At 45.0% G+C, this 21,289-nt stretch overlaps 1 protein-coding gene across 3 annotated transcripts in view; it reads right to left on the reverse strand.

The window, feature by feature from the left end:
* Nucleotides 1-21,289, reverse strand: part of SCN8A (sodium voltage-gated channel alpha subunit 8) — a 196,775-nt gene that overhangs the window by 13,666 nt on the left and 161,820 nt on the right. For all 3 annotated transcript variants that reach the window (XM_061416027.1, XM_061416025.1, XM_061416026.1), the window contains 9 exons: nucleotides 19,991-20,347; nucleotides 16,685-17,155; nucleotides 15,843-15,960; nucleotides 15,182-15,336; nucleotides 14,233-14,406; nucleotides 8,896-9,018; nucleotides 2,609-2,893; nucleotides 792-845; nucleotides 155-292 (listed from right to left, as the gene is read on the reverse strand). In XM_061416027.1, coding sequence (XP_061272011.1) covers nucleotides 155-292; nucleotides 792-845; nucleotides 2,609-2,893; nucleotides 8,896-9,018; nucleotides 14,233-14,406; nucleotides 15,182-15,336; nucleotides 15,843-15,960; nucleotides 16,685-17,155; nucleotides 19,991-20,347 — 1,875 coding nt within the window. The remainder of the gene's footprint in view (nucleotides 1-154; nucleotides 293-791; nucleotides 846-2,608; nucleotides 2,894-8,895; nucleotides 9,019-14,232; nucleotides 14,407-15,181; nucleotides 15,337-15,842; nucleotides 15,961-16,684; nucleotides 17,156-19,990; nucleotides 20,348-21,289) is intronic.

Consider the following 21,289-nt stretch of genomic DNA (forward strand, 5'->3'; position numbering starts at 1 on the left):
GCTGGCTGGGCCTACGGTACTGTGAGGCTGTGCCACAGTGATGTCGTGATGTGGATTCTAAAGAAAGAGAGGCCTTTTTCTCCAGACAGAGGGACAGAAGTGCCTCTCGTCTGGGTTGACCTCTGGCCACTGGCAATGCGGGGAGGAGACCTATCTTTTTCTTTTGTTGATTGAAGTTATCAATGATGACACCAATGAACAGGTTCAGGGTGAAGAAGGAGCCGAAGATGATGAAGATGACAAAGTAGATGTACATGTAGATGTTGTCCTCATACTTAGGCTGCTCATCAGGCTGTCAAAGGACAGGAGAGAAAAGAGAGTCAGCTCCTAGCTTGGGGGATTAGATAGATTTTGACACGCCAAGGCCATCAGCTACATCAACCACTTGAGCCGCTGAGCAAGCTGGGTGGCAGCCCTAGATTCTGTCTGCTTTTCCACACTGGCAGGTCCTGCCCTGAGAAGGTGTTATTCCTGCCAGGACATAGGTGGAAAATATGCAAACTGGGAGGGGAAGGAGAAGGGAGGGCTGTCTGCTCGGAGCCACACTTAGTTCAAATCAGCACTGAAGAGGAGACAGCTCCATGAGGGTCAGGTGAAAGCCAACAGCCTAACCATCTGGAGCCACTGGAAGACAGTGATTGATAACTCACTGAGAGGGGGAAAGTGATCTATAATCAATAAGACAAGCAGTAACTGTTCTAACCCTTTCTCTCTCTCTTGACTGAGCTTCACCATGCCATGAGCTTTCTAATCATTTAAGAAGGCTGTGATCTCACCAGGTATATCCTTACCTTTCGGGAATCTACGGCTGCATACATGATGTCCATCCAGCCTTTGAAGGTTGCCTGGCAAACAGAGTCAGTCATTAGACTGTGCCTGTTAGCGGGTGGGTGGGTGGGAGTCTAGGTAGGGTCGAAAAGGCAGGCTTAGGTTCTGTGAGAACACAAGTTGGGGAGTTTGGGTGCAGCCTCAAGTGGACGCAGAAATTTTCTGTTTGTTAATACAGATCCCATGGGAGCTTTGTCTAAGTCCCTGAGTATAACATCAAAGTCTGGCAAAGGAACATGTTGACAATGGTAGTTGAGTCAACACTTTTACAAAAGGTCTTCAGAATGAGTCTAAGAAGGCTGCCTAAAGCAAGGGCAAACTCCTATTTATGACTGGCAGGGATCTACTGATGTTACTTAGAACTTACCCCTCTTTTATGAAGGGGTCATTTTTAAAAACCGTGTTAAACAAGTAATGGGGGTTTGAAAAATTCATAGTTTCACTAAGAAAAAACCTCAATTAGAACTTTTCCCTCTTCAGTAACACACATTTACCCTACTCTAGTGGCAATACCGGCTTTATCCTAGGCAGCCCCTACTCAATTCTCCCATTGTGCCTAACCTGATTTTGGAAACTAATATGGGTAACCAATTTAACAGCCTCCATGTTTACCATTTAAGTAACTCAACCAGATTCTAAGTTTTCTCAGGGCCTGGGCAGTTCTTTATTCATCTGATGGCCCTGGTAATGCCCAAGCACAGTGCCTAGCATATGGTGGGGACTCAATACAACATTTGGCCAGCTAATGGGCACTGGTTTCTTGAAGCTGCTCCAATTCTGGTTCAATCTGTGGGTCCAATTTTTTGAACCGGGACAGAACAACTAAAGAGCTGTGGAATGGGATAAACCCCTGCTCATCCCATTAACTCCGCCTCCTTCTAGCTAATAGTTAAGAGTTTACTACACTCAAGGCTGAGTTGAGTGCTTCACCTGCACTATCACATTTAATCCTCCCAGAAACTATATGATGTAAAAATAGTTGTAATAGTAACAAAGAAACGTAAGAGCAAACACTATTAATTAAGCACATGCCTGCTGTGTGCCAGGCATTGTTAGGGAATGTTAATAAATCACCATGAATCCTCTTAACTACCATGCAAGGTATTACTATTCAAATTTAAGAGATGAAGAAAAAGACTCAGGGAGGTTGAGTAATTTGTCCAAGGTTACATATCCAATAAATGTCAGAGTGTGGCTCAAACCTACATCTGATTTCAAAGCCCAGGAGTTTTCATTGCATCATACTATCCTGTCAAACACTCCAGAAAATTGGCCAGAGAGAGAAAACTAGACATGATGAAATGCTTCATTTCTTGCTGTGATACATGGAGACCCTTCTCTGCAGTTGAGATGACATAGTGGCAGCATCATAGCACCACCATATTGTCATATTCTTCAGTTAACTCTGGCATAGCAGTTAATGTGGGATTGTTCTGCTCCATCAAAATTGCCCTTTTTTTCTTTTTGGTCTGTGACTTACCTATTTCAACTACATACTTCTGTCCTGGAGAAAGAAGGTGATCTCTCTGCAACCTTACTGTGTTGCAGAAATCCTTATTTGCTAAGCGGAACTCAACTTCTGAGCACAATGACAGATTCCCTTGACTGAGGTCTTAGAGACCTCACAGTACTCAGGAGAGGTGTCTCCCTGGATCTGCTTTGGGAAATGACAGTGACCCCTTACTTAAGAGCAACCCTGATTCTGGACACAGGGTTGAAAAAGAACGAAAGGAGATTTCTGCTAGCTGTCCAATTCTCACAGGACTGAAAACAATCTTACCACTTGAAGAAGCGCCAGATATCCTGCCCCAACATTGTCAAAGTTGATCTTCACGTTCTTCCATCTGATTTCTGTGTTGTTCCCCTCCATGAGCTTTTCGCACTCTGTTTTATTGTTGACATCTTCAATTTCAAATCGGATCTCAGAAGACTCATTAAAGCAATAGTGGTACTTTCCCGCAAACAGGTTAACTCCCATGATGCTGAAAATCAGCCAGAAGATGAGACACACCAGCAGCACATTCATGATGGAGGGGATGGCGCCCACCAAGGCATTCACCACCACCTGCGTTGGAAGGGGGAGGTCGCTGAGTGTCGGCAAGAAGTACAGGCACGCGCACTCTTTTGATTTCCAGGGGGGGAATGACACTGTATGGCTTGTTATGACTATCGAAACATTATGTTCCCTTTGGAATTAGGGTAATCAGACAGATCCATAAACAGGACCAAAATTTTGTATTTCTCTGAAATATACTTTGGGGAATTCTAAAAATTACTTCTTTAGGGAACACAAATTCCACTGCCCAAGTTGACCTAGGTCTTTCTCCTAGGCACCAATCTGGGACTGAAAAAATCATTTCATTGTCTAGTCTTCCTTCTTACCAACTCATGAAATATGGCCCTCACAGGACAATCTGAGTGATTTCAAGCTCGCCAGCTGCCTTTCCACAGACATTCCCCCTCTGCAAATCAAGGTGAGATTGCTCAAAACCACAGAGAACTACCCTGAAGGGTTAGCAGTGAATCACTTGACAGTACATAAAGTCTCTTTTATGACTATGCAAGGCCAGTTATCTTACTTCAGGCAAGAGCTGAGCATGCATCATTTTGCAGGCTCAAGAAAAAAAAAAAAAAAAAGCTATATTCCCTCTACCAAACAGTATAAAACAAAATCTGAACAGTTGTGTTTTTCACGCAAGGTTCATTATTCTTCTTCAGTCTTTTTATCTTTCTGACTTTGCAGGCTTCTCAGTCTGAGTCAGCCCCTGCTTGGCTAATGCTGATATCTCTCTGGTCAATCCCGGGTTTGACTTGACTCTTCACAATGTACTACTGGAAAAAGGGTTTTTTGGAGAGTTTTGGGTTAGATCATCGCTCTTGAAACCCTCCAAACTGGCTTATTGTTAAAAACCACTGACTACAGTAGACTCAGGAATGAAAAAAAAAGGAAAAGAAGTCCCATTAGGAATCTAAGTTTCTGGGTTGTTTTTAACTTTGCGTCATAACTTAGATGAGAAGAGCTAGGCAGTACTTCTACTGTTGTAGCAGTTTTCACTAGAGGAGTTCAAAGTGCTTACAAAAATAGCATTTCAGGTAGCGGGACAGAAAACAATGCTGGCGATCATTCCTGCCCTGATTCTTACTTGCTGTTGTCTTAAGCAGGACTGCTAAGGCCCAGAAAGGTGACCCTGAAATGGGAAGCATGTTTTTCTTTTCTAGCATCCTTGGAGGATAAGTGGAGTTAAAATAGAGATCCTGTATATAAACAAACTCTTCTCATGTTTTGTTAGAAGAAGGTGACAAGTATCACCACACTCCTGCACCCGTTTTTCGGTGTAGGGAAGAAGATAGGGTCCGCTGCCAACCAGCACAGGACCAAAGGGCTTAAAGGGCTGTGCTGTACAAGGAACACCAGGGGGCAGCTCTGGGCTCTAGTTTGAGCCTGAGCGGGATCCGATTTTCCTCATCTCTGTTGCGCCTTAGATTGTAATGCCACTCATTGGCACATGTGGCTGAGAAGAGCTGTCTCTTCTGTCCTCTATCAGAAAGGCAATGATACTCTGCTAAGGAGTCACTCTCCCTTAAATTAAAATATTAGTTTTGTGCTTCTCCAATTCATGTTAAGAAGGCCTTTAGACTGAGAGGCAGTTATTTCTTAATTCTTAGACCAAGAAATCTCTTTTAGATCTAACAGTTTTGTCCTTAGAATAAAATAATTATACTTGCATTCTTCATCACTTTGAACAAGGAGAGCCAGGATATCTGAAGTCTGGAAACTCCCCAAGGTTATTTTTGAGAATGATACTCATATTTGCTTATGTTACCAAATTTGTCAGGTGATCAGACTTGAATTTAACCTCTTTCTATAGCTGTTCACCCTTTGATGGGAGCACTATGAGGCAATGAAATGTGCAAAAGAACAGGCAAAAGGAGGATGACCTACAAATGAAATAATTATTTCTCAAAAGTAAGAGAGTAGGTTATGTAAAGTTTCAAAAGCTCCAGTCTGTGTGACAGCATTTTGCAGCAGAGCTTGGATGAGAGATAATGACCTTCTATTAGACCATCACAGGTCTGCAATATGGAAGTTGGTCCCCAAAGATCTGAAACCTAGAAATCTTGCTTTTTATATCAAGTCAGAATATACCTCCTCCAGGAACTCTTCTGGCTACCTTAACCCAGTCTAACCTGTCCTGCATGGTGTCTGTGTCTTACAGTCAAGTATGGGGTAATATTTACAGCAGGGAAGAATAATCAGCTACTTTCACTGTTATACTCACAGATCTGCACATAGGAATCAATACACAAAAGTATTTACTGGGTGTTCTGTGATACACAGGACATAGAAATCCCATAAAGTCCAATGTGTACTTAAAGATGTAAATGTGCTTTCACTTATAATGAAATGTACTTTCATTATAATCAAAGAAGAACTTAGCTTCATTTCATGAACAGAACAGTAGAGAGTTGATGACATTTCTAATAATTCTTCCTTGTGAACATTAGCTTAATATTCTCAGCAACCAAAGAACAAGAAAATATGCTTTCTTATTTTAACTCTTATACTACAGGTATCTATGTATAAAAGTGACAACTTAAGTTTCCAAGGATAGTTACATAATTGGATCTCCTCTTCTGCCTTCTAATAGCTCAAATTACTCTATATTGTTTTTAATTATGATGAAATTATTTTTAAAGATCAGGTATACAAATATTACTTAAAGCTAGGATCTAGCAATCTATAAAGCTACTTTTTTCAATAGAAGTTTATATTTAGCAATTGATACAAATCTCATTGATGAAAAATTCCCACGTGTACTAATTCTTTCAGCACTTTTGTCTTCTCTATAATGCCTGGAACATTAAATACTATAAATACTCATTAAATACCATAAAATCTGTCAAACAGCTTTTCACACATGGCAGAGGGAACATGGCTTTAATGGACAACTAGGTACTGACAATCAACAGAAATGCATGCATGTTTCATAGCGTTACTATTGTGTGCCCTCAAAAGTCTAATAGCACAGCACAGTCCTTAAATGAAGATTACTATGGAGGAGAGAAAAGCAAAGAACTACATTAAGTATTCCTTTGCCAACAGCATGAGCATTTCAGTGTTCTGGTCTTTGGTTTGAGGAAGAGTCTGAAGTCAGGGTCCCAGGACAAGCTAGGGCCTTATGTTCCCTCGCAAGTGAAGGTCTGAGCCTCTCACTGGAGCAGCACAGTGACAGTTGAGTCCATCTGCGTTGATGGTATTTAGTTCTTGTTTAACATTTTCTAAGGGTAGTCTCTCAAGTGGTGGCACACCCAAGGACCCAAACCAAGAAGTAGAAAACACATCCCTGTGGAAGGGCAACGTTCAAACGCAACGTCAATCCCTGACCCTGTTTATTACTGGGGGACTTACAATAAGCTCAGGCAAATTCACTCTTCCCTTCTTGCAGGTCTTGCACAAAAGGGCTGGGGGACTGCTGCCCAGGAACGGGTCATAAGCCCTCACCTCCGGCCCAACCAGAAATGGCCATGCTGTCGATGACTGGAGTCAACCAAAGGTGGGGTCATCCGTTACCAGAACTTTACTTACTGAATGTCTACTCTTTCAAAGCCTGATTTTGGGTTCAAACTTGCGCCTGCCCTAATTATCTCATCTCAAAAAAACCTTTGTTAATGCTTTTCAAATAAAACTTTCTATTCAAAGGTCACCCATTCCAGATCCCTGCGTTCCTAAACAACTTGAAAGTTGACAAGTTTTGAAGGAATGAAACTGGGAGTCCAGGAAAGGAGAGGAAAGGGGGAGGAGCTAAAGGGAAGAGGTGTGGCCACCAGAAGGGCCCTGGTGTTCAGACTATTCACACAAGGTCCTTGTGAGTCAACTGGCCACAGCTGGTCAATGAGGGCTACCTCTGCCACTGGGTGGGACTGGCAGTAATGGGCTCCCAGACGGAGAAAGATTGTAGCAAGTGTAAACTGGGCATCTCTTTTTCAGGCTTTCTTTGGGTATCACTGGTTTCACTTTAGGAGATCTGGGACCCATCCTGGGGCATGGTGGAGGATCACAGGCTACTGAGTTGAGGCACAATGTTGCAATTATTGCCTTCAGTCAACAAAATGGATGATCAGCTCTATAACAAAACTATTGCTATTGCTAAGTCACTTCAGTCGTGTCCGACTCTGTGTGACCCCATAGACGGCAGCCCACCAGGCTCCCCTGTCCCTGGGATTCTCCAGGCAAGAACACTAGAGTGGGTTGCCATTTCCTTCTCCAATGCATGAAAGTGAAAAGTGAAAGTGAAGTCGCTCAGTCGTGTCTGACCCTCAGCGACCCCATGGACTGCAGCCTTCCAGGCTCTTCCATCCATGGGATTTTCCAGGCAAAAGGACTGGAGTGGGGTGCCATTGCCTTCTCCTAACAAAACTAGTACAACTTATTTAAAATATTTAACTAACCTCTTCTGAAAATAGTAGGAAGGTTGGGGAGGAGGGAAGAGCATTTAACCCTATCTTCAATGACACCAGAGCCCCCTAAAATGCTAAGCCCTCTTCAATAGACTCTCTCCCTACTTACATTTAGCCTAAGCATAACAATGACCTAATTGCACACATTCTAAAATCTTTTATCTGTGGGAGAAAGACTTAGAATCCCAACTTTTTTTCCTTAATTCAAATGAATGTATGCTGCTGTGGAACGGACCTTCCTGCAGATGGTTTCAGGTGGGCTGCAGAAAGGCTCTATTGAGTAAAGCAAACTGTGACTGTGCTACAGCAGAAATGCAAACGTCTTACAGAAAGCATTTGTCTGCATAAACTGAAATCATAAAACCCCCAAGGCCAAGGGAGATGTTCATCCTCCTGGGCAGATGCGGATGGCTCATGGAACAGTGGCCAGGAACCCACAGATGAGAACGGAGTGACGCAGTACTGCTCTGGTACCTAGTTTCCCTGAGCAGTCTTGCTCTGTGTGGGTCATTCCAACAGTTTAATGTTTGATCTCTGCATATTTAAAAAATATCCTCTGGTTTGCTCTCCTGCATGTATTCAACATCTGAATTAAAGTGAGTTTTCTTGGTCTCGTTAAGTATAACAGACCTCTCTGATTACCACCGGACAACTATTACCATCAACAGCCAGTTGTCCATTTGATTTTAGGAAACTGACTATGTGTGTGCTCATGCACACACATGTGCCCACACACAAAAATTTTTTAAACCAAGAGAGACAGCAAAAAGGCACCAAAAGAGGAAGGCTTATTTCTCAGTTGGCAGGGTGACAGCACCTTGCACTGTTTGGATTTGGGTGGAGTATTGCCCAAGCAGGTAACAGCTGGGGTTGAGAAATTTCAGATGAATTAGCTGATAGCCATCTATCATTGTACCTGGTTGTTGTTTTAGCAGTGTTACAACAGGGGACCAGAGAGCATGGGCAGAGGGGTAGGGGATGAGGAGGAAAGCTTTGCTATCAGACAGAGGCTGCCAGTCCTTATGGGACTGGGCTGAGAACAACAAGGTGCAATAAGAGGAATCAGAATAGAAAGAAAAGCATTTCTTTTCCCAGGGTCATGCCAAATTCTGTTCCGTCCCCATTTCCAGGCCTACCGTCCCAGCTTCCAGCCCCTTCTCAGCTGCTTTCTCAGCGACTCCAAGGCCACGGTCCCCACCTGGCCCACACCCCTATCCAGCACTCTCCCTGTCTGTGGCCTCTGCTTTTCAGTGAGTCTGTGGGTGACAATTCCCCTTCTTTGCACCTGGTGATTCTCCCTATTAAATCAACAGCCCAGAAAGCCGCCCCAAGTGCTACAGGTAAGCCAGGCCAAATGAGAATAGCCAATGTTAACATGGTCTGCGATGGCATGTTGTTGGGGGTGGGGCCAGTATTAATATGATGAGGCAGCTTAATGTGAGTCCCCTTCGCACAGGGCAGGTGCGGGGGAGAGAGAGTGGAGGATCAAGACAGCAGCTGCATCACAGAATTCGTGTTTGAATGATCTTCCCACCATGTGATCAGTTCTAGCATGCTTCAACAGTTTCCACTGGCATGCAGAAGGATCAGCTGCTCTTAGTATCTTACCCTCATCCCTTCAAATCGTGATAAGGCTCTTAAGGGTCTCAAAGCTCTTAGGGTCCTAAGGGACTTTATGGCACCTAGTTCCGAGTAGCCCAGGGCATTAGCTATAAGGCTGACTAAAGAGACCTACACGGAAACAGAAGAGAAAAACAAAAACAAAACAAAGGAAACAAAAGATAAAACAGCAACAACAACAAAAAAGAAACAGAGGATCCAGAGTGTTAGAATAAAACCCCTAGCCCTGATTACACAGACTGGGCCCCGCCCCCCCGGAAGAGGAAGTGCGTTACACCAGCTGCCTACTTCAACTTGGACTCAAACGACCTGGAAGGAAAGGTGGTTGAGGCAGAAGAAAAAAACACAAAGGGAAGAGAACGTCGAGAGAGGGCAGAAGAACAAACATACAAACTGGCAAAGGGAAGAGGCTGACGGGATAGGGGGAATGAGGAAGTTCCATTGGAAGGAGAGGAGCCTGAACAGATGACAAAAACCTTACCCTCGCCCTTTACAGTCTCTGCAGGTCCCAGAAGTTCCCATTAAATTAAGCCAGACAAATTTAATGGTACCTATGGAAAAGAATACAGATAAATACACACACTCCACACAGGCTGCCCCCGCCTCAGTTCATTCACCACGGACTTCCAACAAGGACAAGCTCTCTGACTCCTGGTTGACAAGAAACCATTTGTTTGAGAATTGGATCAGTTACTACATCAACAAGGAAACGGATTCAATGAGTACCATAGTAGGCTTTGCAGTTCCCAACAAGAAAAGGACCAAATGAAGAAACTTCTTGACAGAACTTTGGCTCCATGGGAACTCAAGTGACTCTCTCACTTTTAACTGCAACAATCCTTCCATCTTTTTAACTAGAATCACAGCTCTTTCATGGTCATGAGAACTTGGGTAGGTCTGGACAACTGAATCCATATTTTCCCTTATAATTCCCATACTTTCTCTCCACAAAGCCCCAAAAGAACTGGCCTCAGGTCTAACCTTTCTAGGAAAATCTTCTCTTATTCTTATCACCAGGATAACGGCTGGAAGCCTTCTTGGATGAATTTTTTATTTACAGATAAGGAAACTGAGACCCACACACAAGAATTTGCCCAGTATCAACACTGGCAGTTCTGCAGCCAGGATTAAAGGCCCAAACTCCTGATTCCCAGGCAGAACTCTTTCTTCCACAGACAGGCCAACACCCGCACTGGCTGGGTGACAAAAACCCCAAGAAAGGATTATGGTATCTGCACAATTTGGAGCTGCATATATTGCCACACTGGGGAGAAGTAGTCTGGTGTCTAGGCCTGGAGTCACAGTCAAATGCTTTCCTGCTTTTACAGAGGCAAACCCACCTTATTCTACCACAGCTCGCAGAGTGGCTATCCCACAGATCCCTTAACTACACGGAGGGCTGCCTGGGCCTAACCTGAGAGACACAGAGCTCTTCAGGGGGAAGACGACTGGAAATATCTTTAGTTAGACTGTTTGGGCTCTGGGTTTCTTAGAGAAGTATTTTCCTTATACTGCACCACAAGTCTGGGATAGGTTAAGATGCTCTCATCAACAATTCTTAAATTCCCTGTACTGGGAAGTAATGATTATAGGTTGGCTTAGCCTAAACTGATGGTATTTTAAAGCAAATTTAGAGGCAAAAAAAGAGAAACAATCCACAATTTGGTTCTTGGTTACATTTGATGCTTTTAAACTCTAGCTGAGGGAATTACTTCTCAAGATTCTGTATCTCTGAACTGTACAAAAAGTTTTTTCTTTTTAAAAACAAAGATATTTATAATTAAGCAGCAGGCTGGCAGGGGTAGAAGTAGCATGTCAATGGCCTAGTGAGGGTCAGGGATGAGTAGGCTCAGAGGTTTCAGAGTTTAAAGCAGTGTGAACCTTTGGCTATGCCTGTCCTAATAATCCATGAATGGAGACCTCTTCCCTGGAGGCCCAGGCAGTAGCCAAAGCAAGTCTGGAATGAACTGCTGCCCTATTCGGCTACTCAGGTTCTTTGAAGGGTAGATGGCTCAGAGTGTAATTTCTGTGCAAAACAACAGCCTCAAAAGCTTTATCTAGAACACAGCAGTACCAGCCAATCATTTTCCCTCCATCCATCATTGACAGTAAGAATCCACATGGAGTTGTCTTTTGTCTACGACTGCCAGGCGCGTCCAACTCTCAACCCTGAAGCATCTAACACTGTCTCATATTCTTAAGTGAGACCTGAATGGGTACATCTGAAGGTAAGCTACTTTAACCAAATACTCGAGGTCAAAATACCCAAATCAATTCTGCATAACTATGCCAGGTAAAGATTACAGAAAACTAAGCTTCATATAAGGCTTTTTTCTGATGATAAATAGGCCCAAAGTGGGGAAAAGGGTGGAGGAGGTATAGATGCCAATTCAGAGGCTGGCTGTAAATGCTGCTGAGATGGTCTGCTATTCAACTGACCAATCTAACCAAGATCTCCTCCCAAAACAGCATCAGCAAGCGTCCTATCTGAGTCGTTAGTGGTAATTTTATAATCTGCTGAGTCTCCATGTTAAACACTCACTGGACATAATCAGAACATTGCTTAAAAGAATTAAGGAAAGAATAAAACCTGAAAAAGAAAAGGAACTGAGGGCAAGTAAAAATCCAGGCTATCTGTGGCTGCAGGCATAGAAGAAAAGGGAGACACTGCGTGACTTTTTTAAAATGACATGAACATTTCCAAATGCAGAGTGTTTTCAGTAGTGAATTCAGGATGAGGTGAATCGTCTCTGCAAGTTCCCATCCCTGGAACAGATATGCTGGCTAATCTCTGGATCTGCTGGGGGTAAATTTCCCTGGGAAAAGATGATGAAATTCTCTTCCAGGACACAATCTCCAGGGCAGCCAAGGACCTGGGCAGAAGAAAATGTTGTCTCCGGGAACTCATGTGGCTTATAAACAAAGAAAGTTAATCTTGGAAGTTGTCTAGATCATCTCCATGATTCTAAAAAGTACTCTTAGAGGCTCCAAGAGGCAATGAGGAAGACTGAAAATCCATTAGAGGAACAAACAAGGTGATGGATAACAGGTTCCGGCATCGAGTCACTGGTGGATGAGACGGGAGGGAAGAGAGTCTCTCAGGGAGGCTGCTAAATGAGGGCCGAAAATTCACACCTGCTGGATGTTCTAAACGCCAAAGGGCCCAGACTTTTTATGTAAAAGGACAGCAAAGCCTCTGATGGTTCCAGCTGTCCAGGTGTCAGTCTAAGCCTTATTCTCCATCCATAACTCGCACAGTGCAGCCAGGGCACAGACTGGAGCTACCACCCCTGCCCCGACTCTGGCATACTCTGCTTCCCCACACCTGGCAGGAGGTTTTGTGCTGTGGGTGTTGAATAAACATTTGATCCATGAAGAATAAAGGCACTGCTCTGTCTGAGAGAAAACTGAGCGAGACCTGTTCCCAGAATGCTGGATTTCCACAAGCCTGGAATGAGACAAGAGTGGCCTGGACAGCTAAGGTGAGCTTCCCAAGGGCCAGGGCCATCCCTCCCTGTCCCCTGTGACTCCCTATGGCTCCTGGGACAATTCTACATGGAGAATGGTATTTTGTTGATTTCTGTTTATTAGTTACTGGTCCAGAAGTGTTTCAGGAGCCAGAGTCAGGTCTCATGGCAATGGAAGAATCCAGCAACTCCCCAAAGTTAGGGGGATTTAAGGATTATTGTCAGCGGGCTCCATGTCTTTCTCATGTCTTTCGCTTCCCTGTCACTTAGTATAAAGAGTGCTGAAAGTATTTGCTAAATACATAGAGACCTGCAGAACGGTTACTTCTTCTATAATAGCAGCGGAATGTGGGGTACTTGATTGCCCACCCAGAGGGAAGAGGAGGGGAGTGGCACAGGTTAGGGTGAACAGGAGGCAGGTCAAGGTGGGGAAGGTCTGTGCTGAATCACAGCTTCCCTAGGGCTGCTGGAAGTGTGGGAGTGGATGTAACCATCTTGAGTTTCTGGAACATCTAGAAGACAAGGGGCCCCTAGGTCTCCCGCGAGGGTCCACCTGACTCTAAGCGGTCCTGAGGAGTCACAGTGAAATAAGGCCCCAGGGAACTTCCACTGTCCTGTAGGAAGAAAACTGGCCTGTGTCACCTCAGGTCTCTGGGTTTAATCCCAAACCCATTCCTCACCTCCTAGAACTCATGCTTCCCATCTGTGGGAGGAGGCAGAGGCTCTTCCGTCACAAGGGGCTGCCACCTCTGGCTAGAGGCGCTCATGCCGGCCACCCTGGGGCAAGACCTCCCTCTTCACTCTAAGGGCAGTGACCTCCTCACCCCACTGGAGCACAGTGACAGCTCTCGGAAGGAGTAGAGGATGCTGGGTTGGGAAAGGAGTGCATTAACCCAGCAGAGATCACCCTGGTGCGGAGTGCCTGGTGCCTCTGACTTCTGTGCTGCTTTGTGCCAGCCCAGAGGGGCTCCGTAGGCAGTTCACCAATGAAACCTATTTTAAAAGGACCAACCCAGCCGCCAAACACTCCCCTTCTCCACCCTCAGAAGGAAGTGAAGCCACCTTTGTCCCTGCTCCTGAAATTCCCATTCATTCTCATTCAAATGCTGATTTGACTAGAAGAAAAAAGCTTCAGTGATCAGATAGAATAAGAAGCACTCATCATAGTTAGAAAGCCCAATAAGGAACAGTTCCTGGTGGAGTGAGAAATAGTTATAGGTGACGTGGCTTCAGCCTGAAAAATAACACAGCAGGTAAAGACCACTGAGCCATGGAGATGGTCTTGAAACCTGGAGAAAAAAAGGATTTTTTAAGTTTGATCACCACTGTGGAAATAGCCATGTGTGGGAAGGAGTGGGAGTCGGGGGAGGGTTTCTTTTGGGTTCTTTCCTCTCCTTGGCAGATTTGTTCGGATGAGTCTGGTATGAAGACTTGAGATGGATGGGAGTGTACCTGGGCATGGTCAGCAGGAGAGTCTACTTAGATCCCACCCAGCCCGCCCCGTCCTCTCAGCCCTCTCCTGGCAGCAGCAGGACAACACTGCTGGTCTGGGGCCAGAACCTTCCTGTTCCCAGTCTAATAACAAAGCTTGGACACCAGTGATTCCTCTTCCCATTCCTAATCTCAGAAACTTCTAGGTGAAACCACTAATGAACTGGTGACTTAGGCCCTGGAGCAAATGCGGGGACTTCAGCGTCGCTTCCCAAGTCACCACCTGAGTGCTCCGAAGGGAACTTTACCCAAACCTCCTATCGGCCTACCCACTGGGCCCCAGGCAACACTAGCCAGTAGAGGAAGGACAGTCCCTGTCTTTGTTTTCCTGCTGGCAGCGGAGGGAAGGAGAAAGCAGGACACGTACAGCCACGATGAGGAAGTCCAGCCAGCACCAGGCATTGGTGAAGAACTTGACGAAGCCGTAGGCTGTCCACTTGAGCAACATCTCCAGGATGAAGATGTAGGTGAAGACTTTATCAGCATACTCCAGGATGGTACGGATGGTCTTCCTCTGCTCGATGTAGATGTCCTCGAAGGCCTGGAAGAGAGGCAGCAGCTGCCTATAGCGCCTACAGGGAAATGAGCAACACGGAAGTACCACCCCCACCCCCGCAACCCCCGGCAGCCTTCCCACCTCTGCTGGCGGGTCATCAGCTCCCCGTCTCCCTTCACTCTGTCCCTTGCTACACATGGCTTTTCTTTGTAAAAAACTTTTCTTGAGATGTAATTTTCATACCTCACAATTCAGCTACTTAAAAGTTTACAGCGCAATAGCTCTTAATGCATTCAGAGTCATTTATTCATCACCTCAGTCGAACTTAGAATATTTTCATTACCCTCCAAAGAAACCCCACACCCTCCAGCTGTCACCCTCTAGTCTCCCGATCTCCTCCTAGTCCTGGCAACCACCAATCTGCTTTCTGTCTCCAGAGACCAGCTCCTTCTGGACATTTTGTATAAACTGAATCATATAACATGTGGTCCTTTGTGAATCAGGGGTTTAGGGAAGTAAGGGAAGTTGCTTTGAATGAGGCAAGCTAAGCAGTGAAGATACTTGGTCATTCGTATTCTTATCCTGATGAAAAGGGGGCCTTGGGCTCAAGAGGGATCATGCTGAGGTCTAGGATGAAGATACAGACAAGTGTGAATTCTAATCCCCAGGACTCAAAACACCAGCCCGGAGTAGATCGTTACTCTTGGTCTACAGCCAGGCTATGTTGTTTGAGAAACTGGGCTCAGGCCACCCAGTCTTTCCTGCTGGCCCCTATACCCCTGCCCAGTCAATCCCCCAGCAGATTCTCCCCAGACCTCACCAGGGCACCACTGCTGAGTAGAATCATGAAGATGATGAAGGTCTCGAACCAATTGTGCTCCACGATAAGGAAGCAGGTTTTCCGCAGGATCCACCAAGACTTGCCCAGTCCCTCCTCAATGTTGACCTGGCAGCACTTAAATCTCTGGACACAACCTGGCACCGGCGGGAGAGGCAGATCAGACTGTGGGACGTGCCCCGCCCAGAGCGCCCGGGCCCCCCAGGTGCTGCCCCACCACACAGCACAACGGGAGTTCAGCGGCTGACTCAGAATCTTTGACTCAGAAGTGGAGAGGGTGGTGGGGCTGAAGCTATGCTGCCAGGCAGCCAGGGCAAGGCCCTCTGGTGATGGGAAGATATCCTATAAAGAAGCAGTGAGCGGGAGGAGAAGAGGGTAGTCAGGAGGCAGACACGGTGGAAGTCTTAGGGCTGATGTTGAGAAAAATGGACAAAGAAAAGTTTGAGAATAAAAACTTGTTACAGCTGAGCATCCAATGGGGAAAATGGTATCAGCCTCCCTGAAACTGATGAGGCAGGGAACAAAGTTCCTGCAGATACCCACAGAGCCCCCTTCTCCCCGGCCAACCATGGACCCTAGCATAAACGTTGTCTGCAAGCCATGCAAGTGCTACATGCCATCCGCTCTCCTGGCCCCCTTTCACCTTCCGTGAAGCAGGCATCTGGATCCAAGTACTCCTCAGGCTGCTCCACAGGGACTTCTTCTACTTCTGGTTTGATGTCAATGGTGCTTCCTTCAGAGGAGCTGGTGTCGTCCAGTTTCTAGATACATAAGGAGAAAGGAGAGAAGCATTGCTATAGCAGCACGTCTGCTCTATGCTGACTACACTGCCTTTGGTACTGATGACGCAGCAGCTACAATTCAGGCTAGAAACTCATCATCATGCAATTCACCATGGGCTGACAATTATCACAGGGCCTGCAGAACCTGTCAGGAGGGCGTACAACATCATAGCCTGCTCGCGGATGACGGGGGTCCATCCTAAGTAGAAGGTGCCTATAGCTGGTCTCAGTGGTACAGCTCAGACAGATTGATGGCAGGGAAGTACTCGAGGGTTTCCTCCAGCCCCTGATCCAGATGACTCAGAAGCAAGAGGGACCATCTCAGGAATCTAGCTCGTCTGGGGTGGGTAGAATTGGTTCTCAAAGTTGAAAGTAAAGTGAAAGTCCCTCAGTTTTGTCCAACTCTTTGTGTCCCCATGGACTGTAGCCTGCCAGGCTCCTCTGTCCACAGAATTCTCCAGGCCAGAATACTGGAGTGGGTGGCCATTCCCTTCTCCAGGGGATCTTCCTAACCCAGGGATTGAATCCAGTTCTCCTGCACTGCAGGCGGATTCTTTACTGAGTCGTCAGGGAAGCCCAAAAGTTCAAAGTTGAGAGTTGGCTATTCCAAAATCTCTCTGCCAGGCCCATGGCTGGACCAGTCCCAAGGCTGATCATTTGTTCCTACACAGGATCAAGACAGGTTTCTCAGCTGGGACCTTACATCTTTGCTGCCTTCAGGATCCGACTCGCTGCTGACGTCCTCGGTGTTTAGGTTCTCAAAATCGGACTCGCCGACGGCGATGGGCACTCGCACAGTCAGGTTGGGATTGTTGATGAAGGACATGTGGTCCTCGTCGATGATGTACTTCTCCACGCTGCTGCCGATGCCGCTGGTGGTGCCATTGCCATTCTTCTGGAAGTCACCGTTCCGGTGGATGTCGGCGCCGGTGTGGTTGGCGATGCAGTTGGCTTTCTTCTCGTACAGCTCGTCTAGAGGTTTCACTTCGTCGGCCTCTCGCTGCTTGAAATGGGCCTGCATGAAGGCATGCACTTTCAGTTTGATCCACGCCACGCCCTTCTTGATCCGGATCACGGAGATTTGCAGGTTGTTCATTTCTCCATCATCGTCTGTGGCTGCCAGGTTGTCAGCACTGAAGGAGCTCAGAAGCAAGGCCAGAAACAGGTTCAGTACCTGCACCAGGAGCATTAGGAAAATGGCGAGTGAATGGAGAATGGTGTTGGGTACAGTTATCCACTCAATTAGGGCTGTAAACTGCAAGCTCACAGGCTTACGTAAAAGACTCCAGAGTTTCTACTGTGTTCTGTTTGACTCACGTAGTGTTTTAAGTGCTCGTGTCACTATGTGGACATTTTGTTTGGTTTTGGTTGTAATACAAGGAGTTTAGTACTCCTTTTTTTGGTTCTTTTATAGTGCTATTCACATATATATGTACTTCAAAACATATTGCTTTTCTTATAATCAGAACAAGCAAAGGTTGTACCCATTTTGGGAGAAAATTCTCCAAAAATACAAACAAATACAAAAATACAAAAAATACAAAAAGGTGGGCATGGATTATTGAGAAGGATCAAAGAATGCCTAGACGCCACGTGTTCTTCAGCAGCAGGTGTCCTGGAGGACCCAGGTTAGAAAAAAACTAGGCTTGGAGAACCAGACTTTCATGTAACAAATCTCGAAGGTGGAACTGAAATATATTCCATGTTATCCTATTTTAAGAATTGATTTTCTTTGTTTTCCTAACATTTATCAAAATTAAGTAGCTCTAGCAAGAGGGTGATGGTGACTTTGGGGTTCTATATCTAAGTGTCAGGCCATTAGAAACAAGTTCATTTATTTTTCTTTTCTTAACCACACTGGGCATTAAGATTAATTTATTTTTATTAAGACTTACTTTTGAAAAGTGGGAGAGATGTTCACTTCTTGATTTACACTTGGCCCTTACTTTGTCATACTTCTGAAGAAGAGTAAGGCTTACATTTTAGGTGGAAATAATCATATGTACAAGGTGGGGGAAACAGAAACAATATATGAACTCTACGTATCTGGGTTACCTTGGCCATTTGCAGCATTACAGAGGAATACAGTCAGTTAAGTGGGGGTCAGCTGATGAGGGCTTTGAAGGCCAGGCTGAAATATTTGAATTTTAATTGGATCCACTATTGGTCCTTGAGTAAAGGAGTCACAGATGATGACAGAGATTTGAGAAAGTCATTCCTTCTAGGTACACATGTGGTAGGCTGGGAGGAGGGGTTGGGAGTTAGGAAGCTGTTCCTTGCATGAGTTGATAAGGGTCCGGATCAGGCTATAGGAACCTCAAACCTTAGCAAGCAGAAGAATCTCCTGGAGTGGGATGCTTGTTAAAAACGAGCATCTCCTTGGTCTCACCAGAAAGATTCTGATTCAGTAGATCTAGTGTAGGTCCTGGGACTTGGCCTTTTTTAATGAGTGAAACTCAAGGTGACTGTAACGAAGATGGTCTTCCTTGGACTTTTAGAAATACCAGATGGGTTGTAGAAATGGAAAGGAAGGGGCAGATCTCAGAAATACTACAAAGAAAGATGCATATATAGAAATGCTAAGAAGAAAGATATGAGAGACATCAGATATTTACCTGGAATGGAGAGAAAAGTCAGAAGAGACTGACAGATTCCTAAAGATGACATGGGCAGAAGGACTGAGCCAAGGGGGAACTGGGAAAAGTGTCATCACAGGCAGAAATAATAGTGGATTTTGTCATGTGCTCAGGTGTCTGTAGCCAGTCATGGGAAGATGTCCCTGAGACTACCAAGGACAGGAGACTAGAGCAATGGGAGGTCAGGGCTGGTGATGTTGACTCTACAATGGATAGGAGCTGCAGGCAGCAGCTGTCTTCACTGAAGGAGTGGGAAGACTGGAGGGATCAGGACTGAGGGGAGATGGCTGGGAATGGAGAATGGGAGTGACTAAGAAACATTACATTGCCTGTTTTTATAGGTCCAATGAGAAACTAGGGTGGGCAAGGCTGGTTCAGAGGTTGATGAGTAGGAATGCCCTACTGGCATCTGCTTCTCTATGGCAGAAAAAGGAAGAAAACCACTCTCAGTGAGCTTATAAGGGGTCATCTGAGTGTGTCTTCTTCCAACCCTCCTTCTTGTACACTTGCAGGCGGGCTCTGGCCTGATTTGAAAGATGAGTGCTTCTCAAACTATAATGTGTATGTGGATCACCTGGGAATCATGTTAAAAATGCAGATACTAAAAAAAAAAAAAATTGCAGGTACTGATTGTGGGGAGTGGCCTAGGATTCTGACTCTCTAGTACACCCTTGAACGTTCTCACTGCTGCTAGTTCTCGGATGACACTTTGAGAAACAAGGTGTAATTTCTGTTGGTGAACATTCTATTTCCAGAGGCAAGTGACAGCAGGTGGACAGAGTGAAGTAAGGAAGTGATTTGAAATTTATAAACATCAGATAAAATCCTAGGATGGCTTAGATCCATGGTTCTCAAAGAAGGGCAGTTTTGCCCCCTGAGGACAGTCGGTAATGTCTGGAGACATCTTTGGTTTTTACAACTTGGGCTGGGGGTCACTACTGGCCAGTAAAGAGCAGATGCCAGGGATACTGCAAACACCTTACAATACACAGGACAGTTCCACAACAAACAATTATCCAGCCCAAAAGATCAGGCTGAGAAGTTCTGAGGTTTTTTTAATAGTAGAAAGACCACAGACTTTGAAGTCAAGGATCTAATACAAGCCCTGACGTTTATTAGCTGCGGAACTTTGGAAAAGTGCCTTAACTGCTGAATTTTGTTTCCACAGTTATGAAAAGGTTGACAGGTTGTGAGGCTCATGACCCACTAGGCCTCTGAAAACAGCAGTCTCTTTTCCTTTGTACCTTAGGGTTCTTGGGCCAAGAAAGAATAAAGACCAACAGAGACATGGAAGGACTAAGTAGACTGGGCTTCTGGGTCAAGGGTCAAATGCTCAGAGCAAAGAACAAAAAGATGTACAAGTTAGTACTAACCACCAAGTTGCCAATAACCATGACCATCATGAAGACAATGAGGCACATGGCCTGGCCAGCCACCTCCATGCAGTCCCACATGGTCTCGATCCATTCCCCGCACAACACTCGAAAGACAATGAGGAAAGAATGGAAAAAGTCATGCATGTGCCAGCGAGGGAGTTCACAGTCCTGGTTGATCTTGCAGACACATTCTTTGTAGCTCTTTCCAAAGAGCTGCATCCCCACCACAGCAAAGATGAAGACAATAATGGCCAGCACAAGGGTCAGGTTGCCCAGGGCACCCACTGAATTTCCAATAATCTTGATCAGCATGTTCAGGGTGGGCCAGGATTTGGCCAATTTGAAGACTCGGAGCTACGGAAAAGAAACCCAAACAAAACCCAAATGAAATTCAATTAATTTATTCTTATCACATGGCTACAATAAAAACATACAAAATTAGTAAGATCATTACATTTACTGAGCACCCTTGGGAAATTCTCAGGGTTTTCTAACAGTATCTTAAAACTGAGAGAAACTGAGGAACAGATAACGGAAAACTAATTAACTGCAAAATAAGTGAAAGACTTAGAACTAAGAACCAAGAATACTGCTTCTAGTCCCTAAATTAGTCTCTAGGTCAATCCACCTTTTAAAAATCCATACATGAACATATCCTTTTCCTACTGATTTTCCCTTGACTTCTCAGCAGTCATATTAAGGAAAATGTGATTTGTAGTGAACCGAAAGATCAGCTTGGTAAGGACAGTGAGAATAAATCATCTGTCTCTTTAAAAAAGCAAGCATTTAAAAATTCTACATATCTCTCTTTTTGCCTGCCAATAAATAGGTAATGGTTGATATGAAACTTTGTGACATGCTTAGACTAACTGGGAGGAAAAGCAGTTTCGAAGGGGCAGTTCTAATACAGCAAAGGCCTTATGAAAAGGGACTACACTGATATTAATTCAGAGGGCAGAACTTTTGGTATCTGTTAATCAGAAAATTTCTGTATTCTGTGATGAATGATTATAAGGTCTTGGCTAGCCAGCTGAGAATTATAATAAAGCCCATGAACAGAGATCACCATCGTATGTCTTAAGTTAATAACTACACATGTAGTAGTATGTGTAACAGGATGTTAACAGGAATTCTCGTAGAAGGCAACCATGCTGATTTGGACATTTTTTTTCCCCTACTGAAAATCTGAGTTTTGTCTGAGAGTTCAAGATTTACCAGTGATGCTCTGTACGTAATCTGGGTCTCTCACAGTTTTCCACCATTCTGACTGGCTGTTAATTTATTCAGAGTATTAGT

Source organism: Bos javanicus, chromosome 5, assembly GCF_032452875.1.
Source record: "Bos javanicus breed banteng chromosome 5, ARS-OSU_banteng_1.0, whole genome shotgun sequence".
Taxonomy (NCBI): domain Eukaryota; kingdom Metazoa; phylum Chordata; class Mammalia; order Artiodactyla; family Bovidae; genus Bos; species Bos javanicus.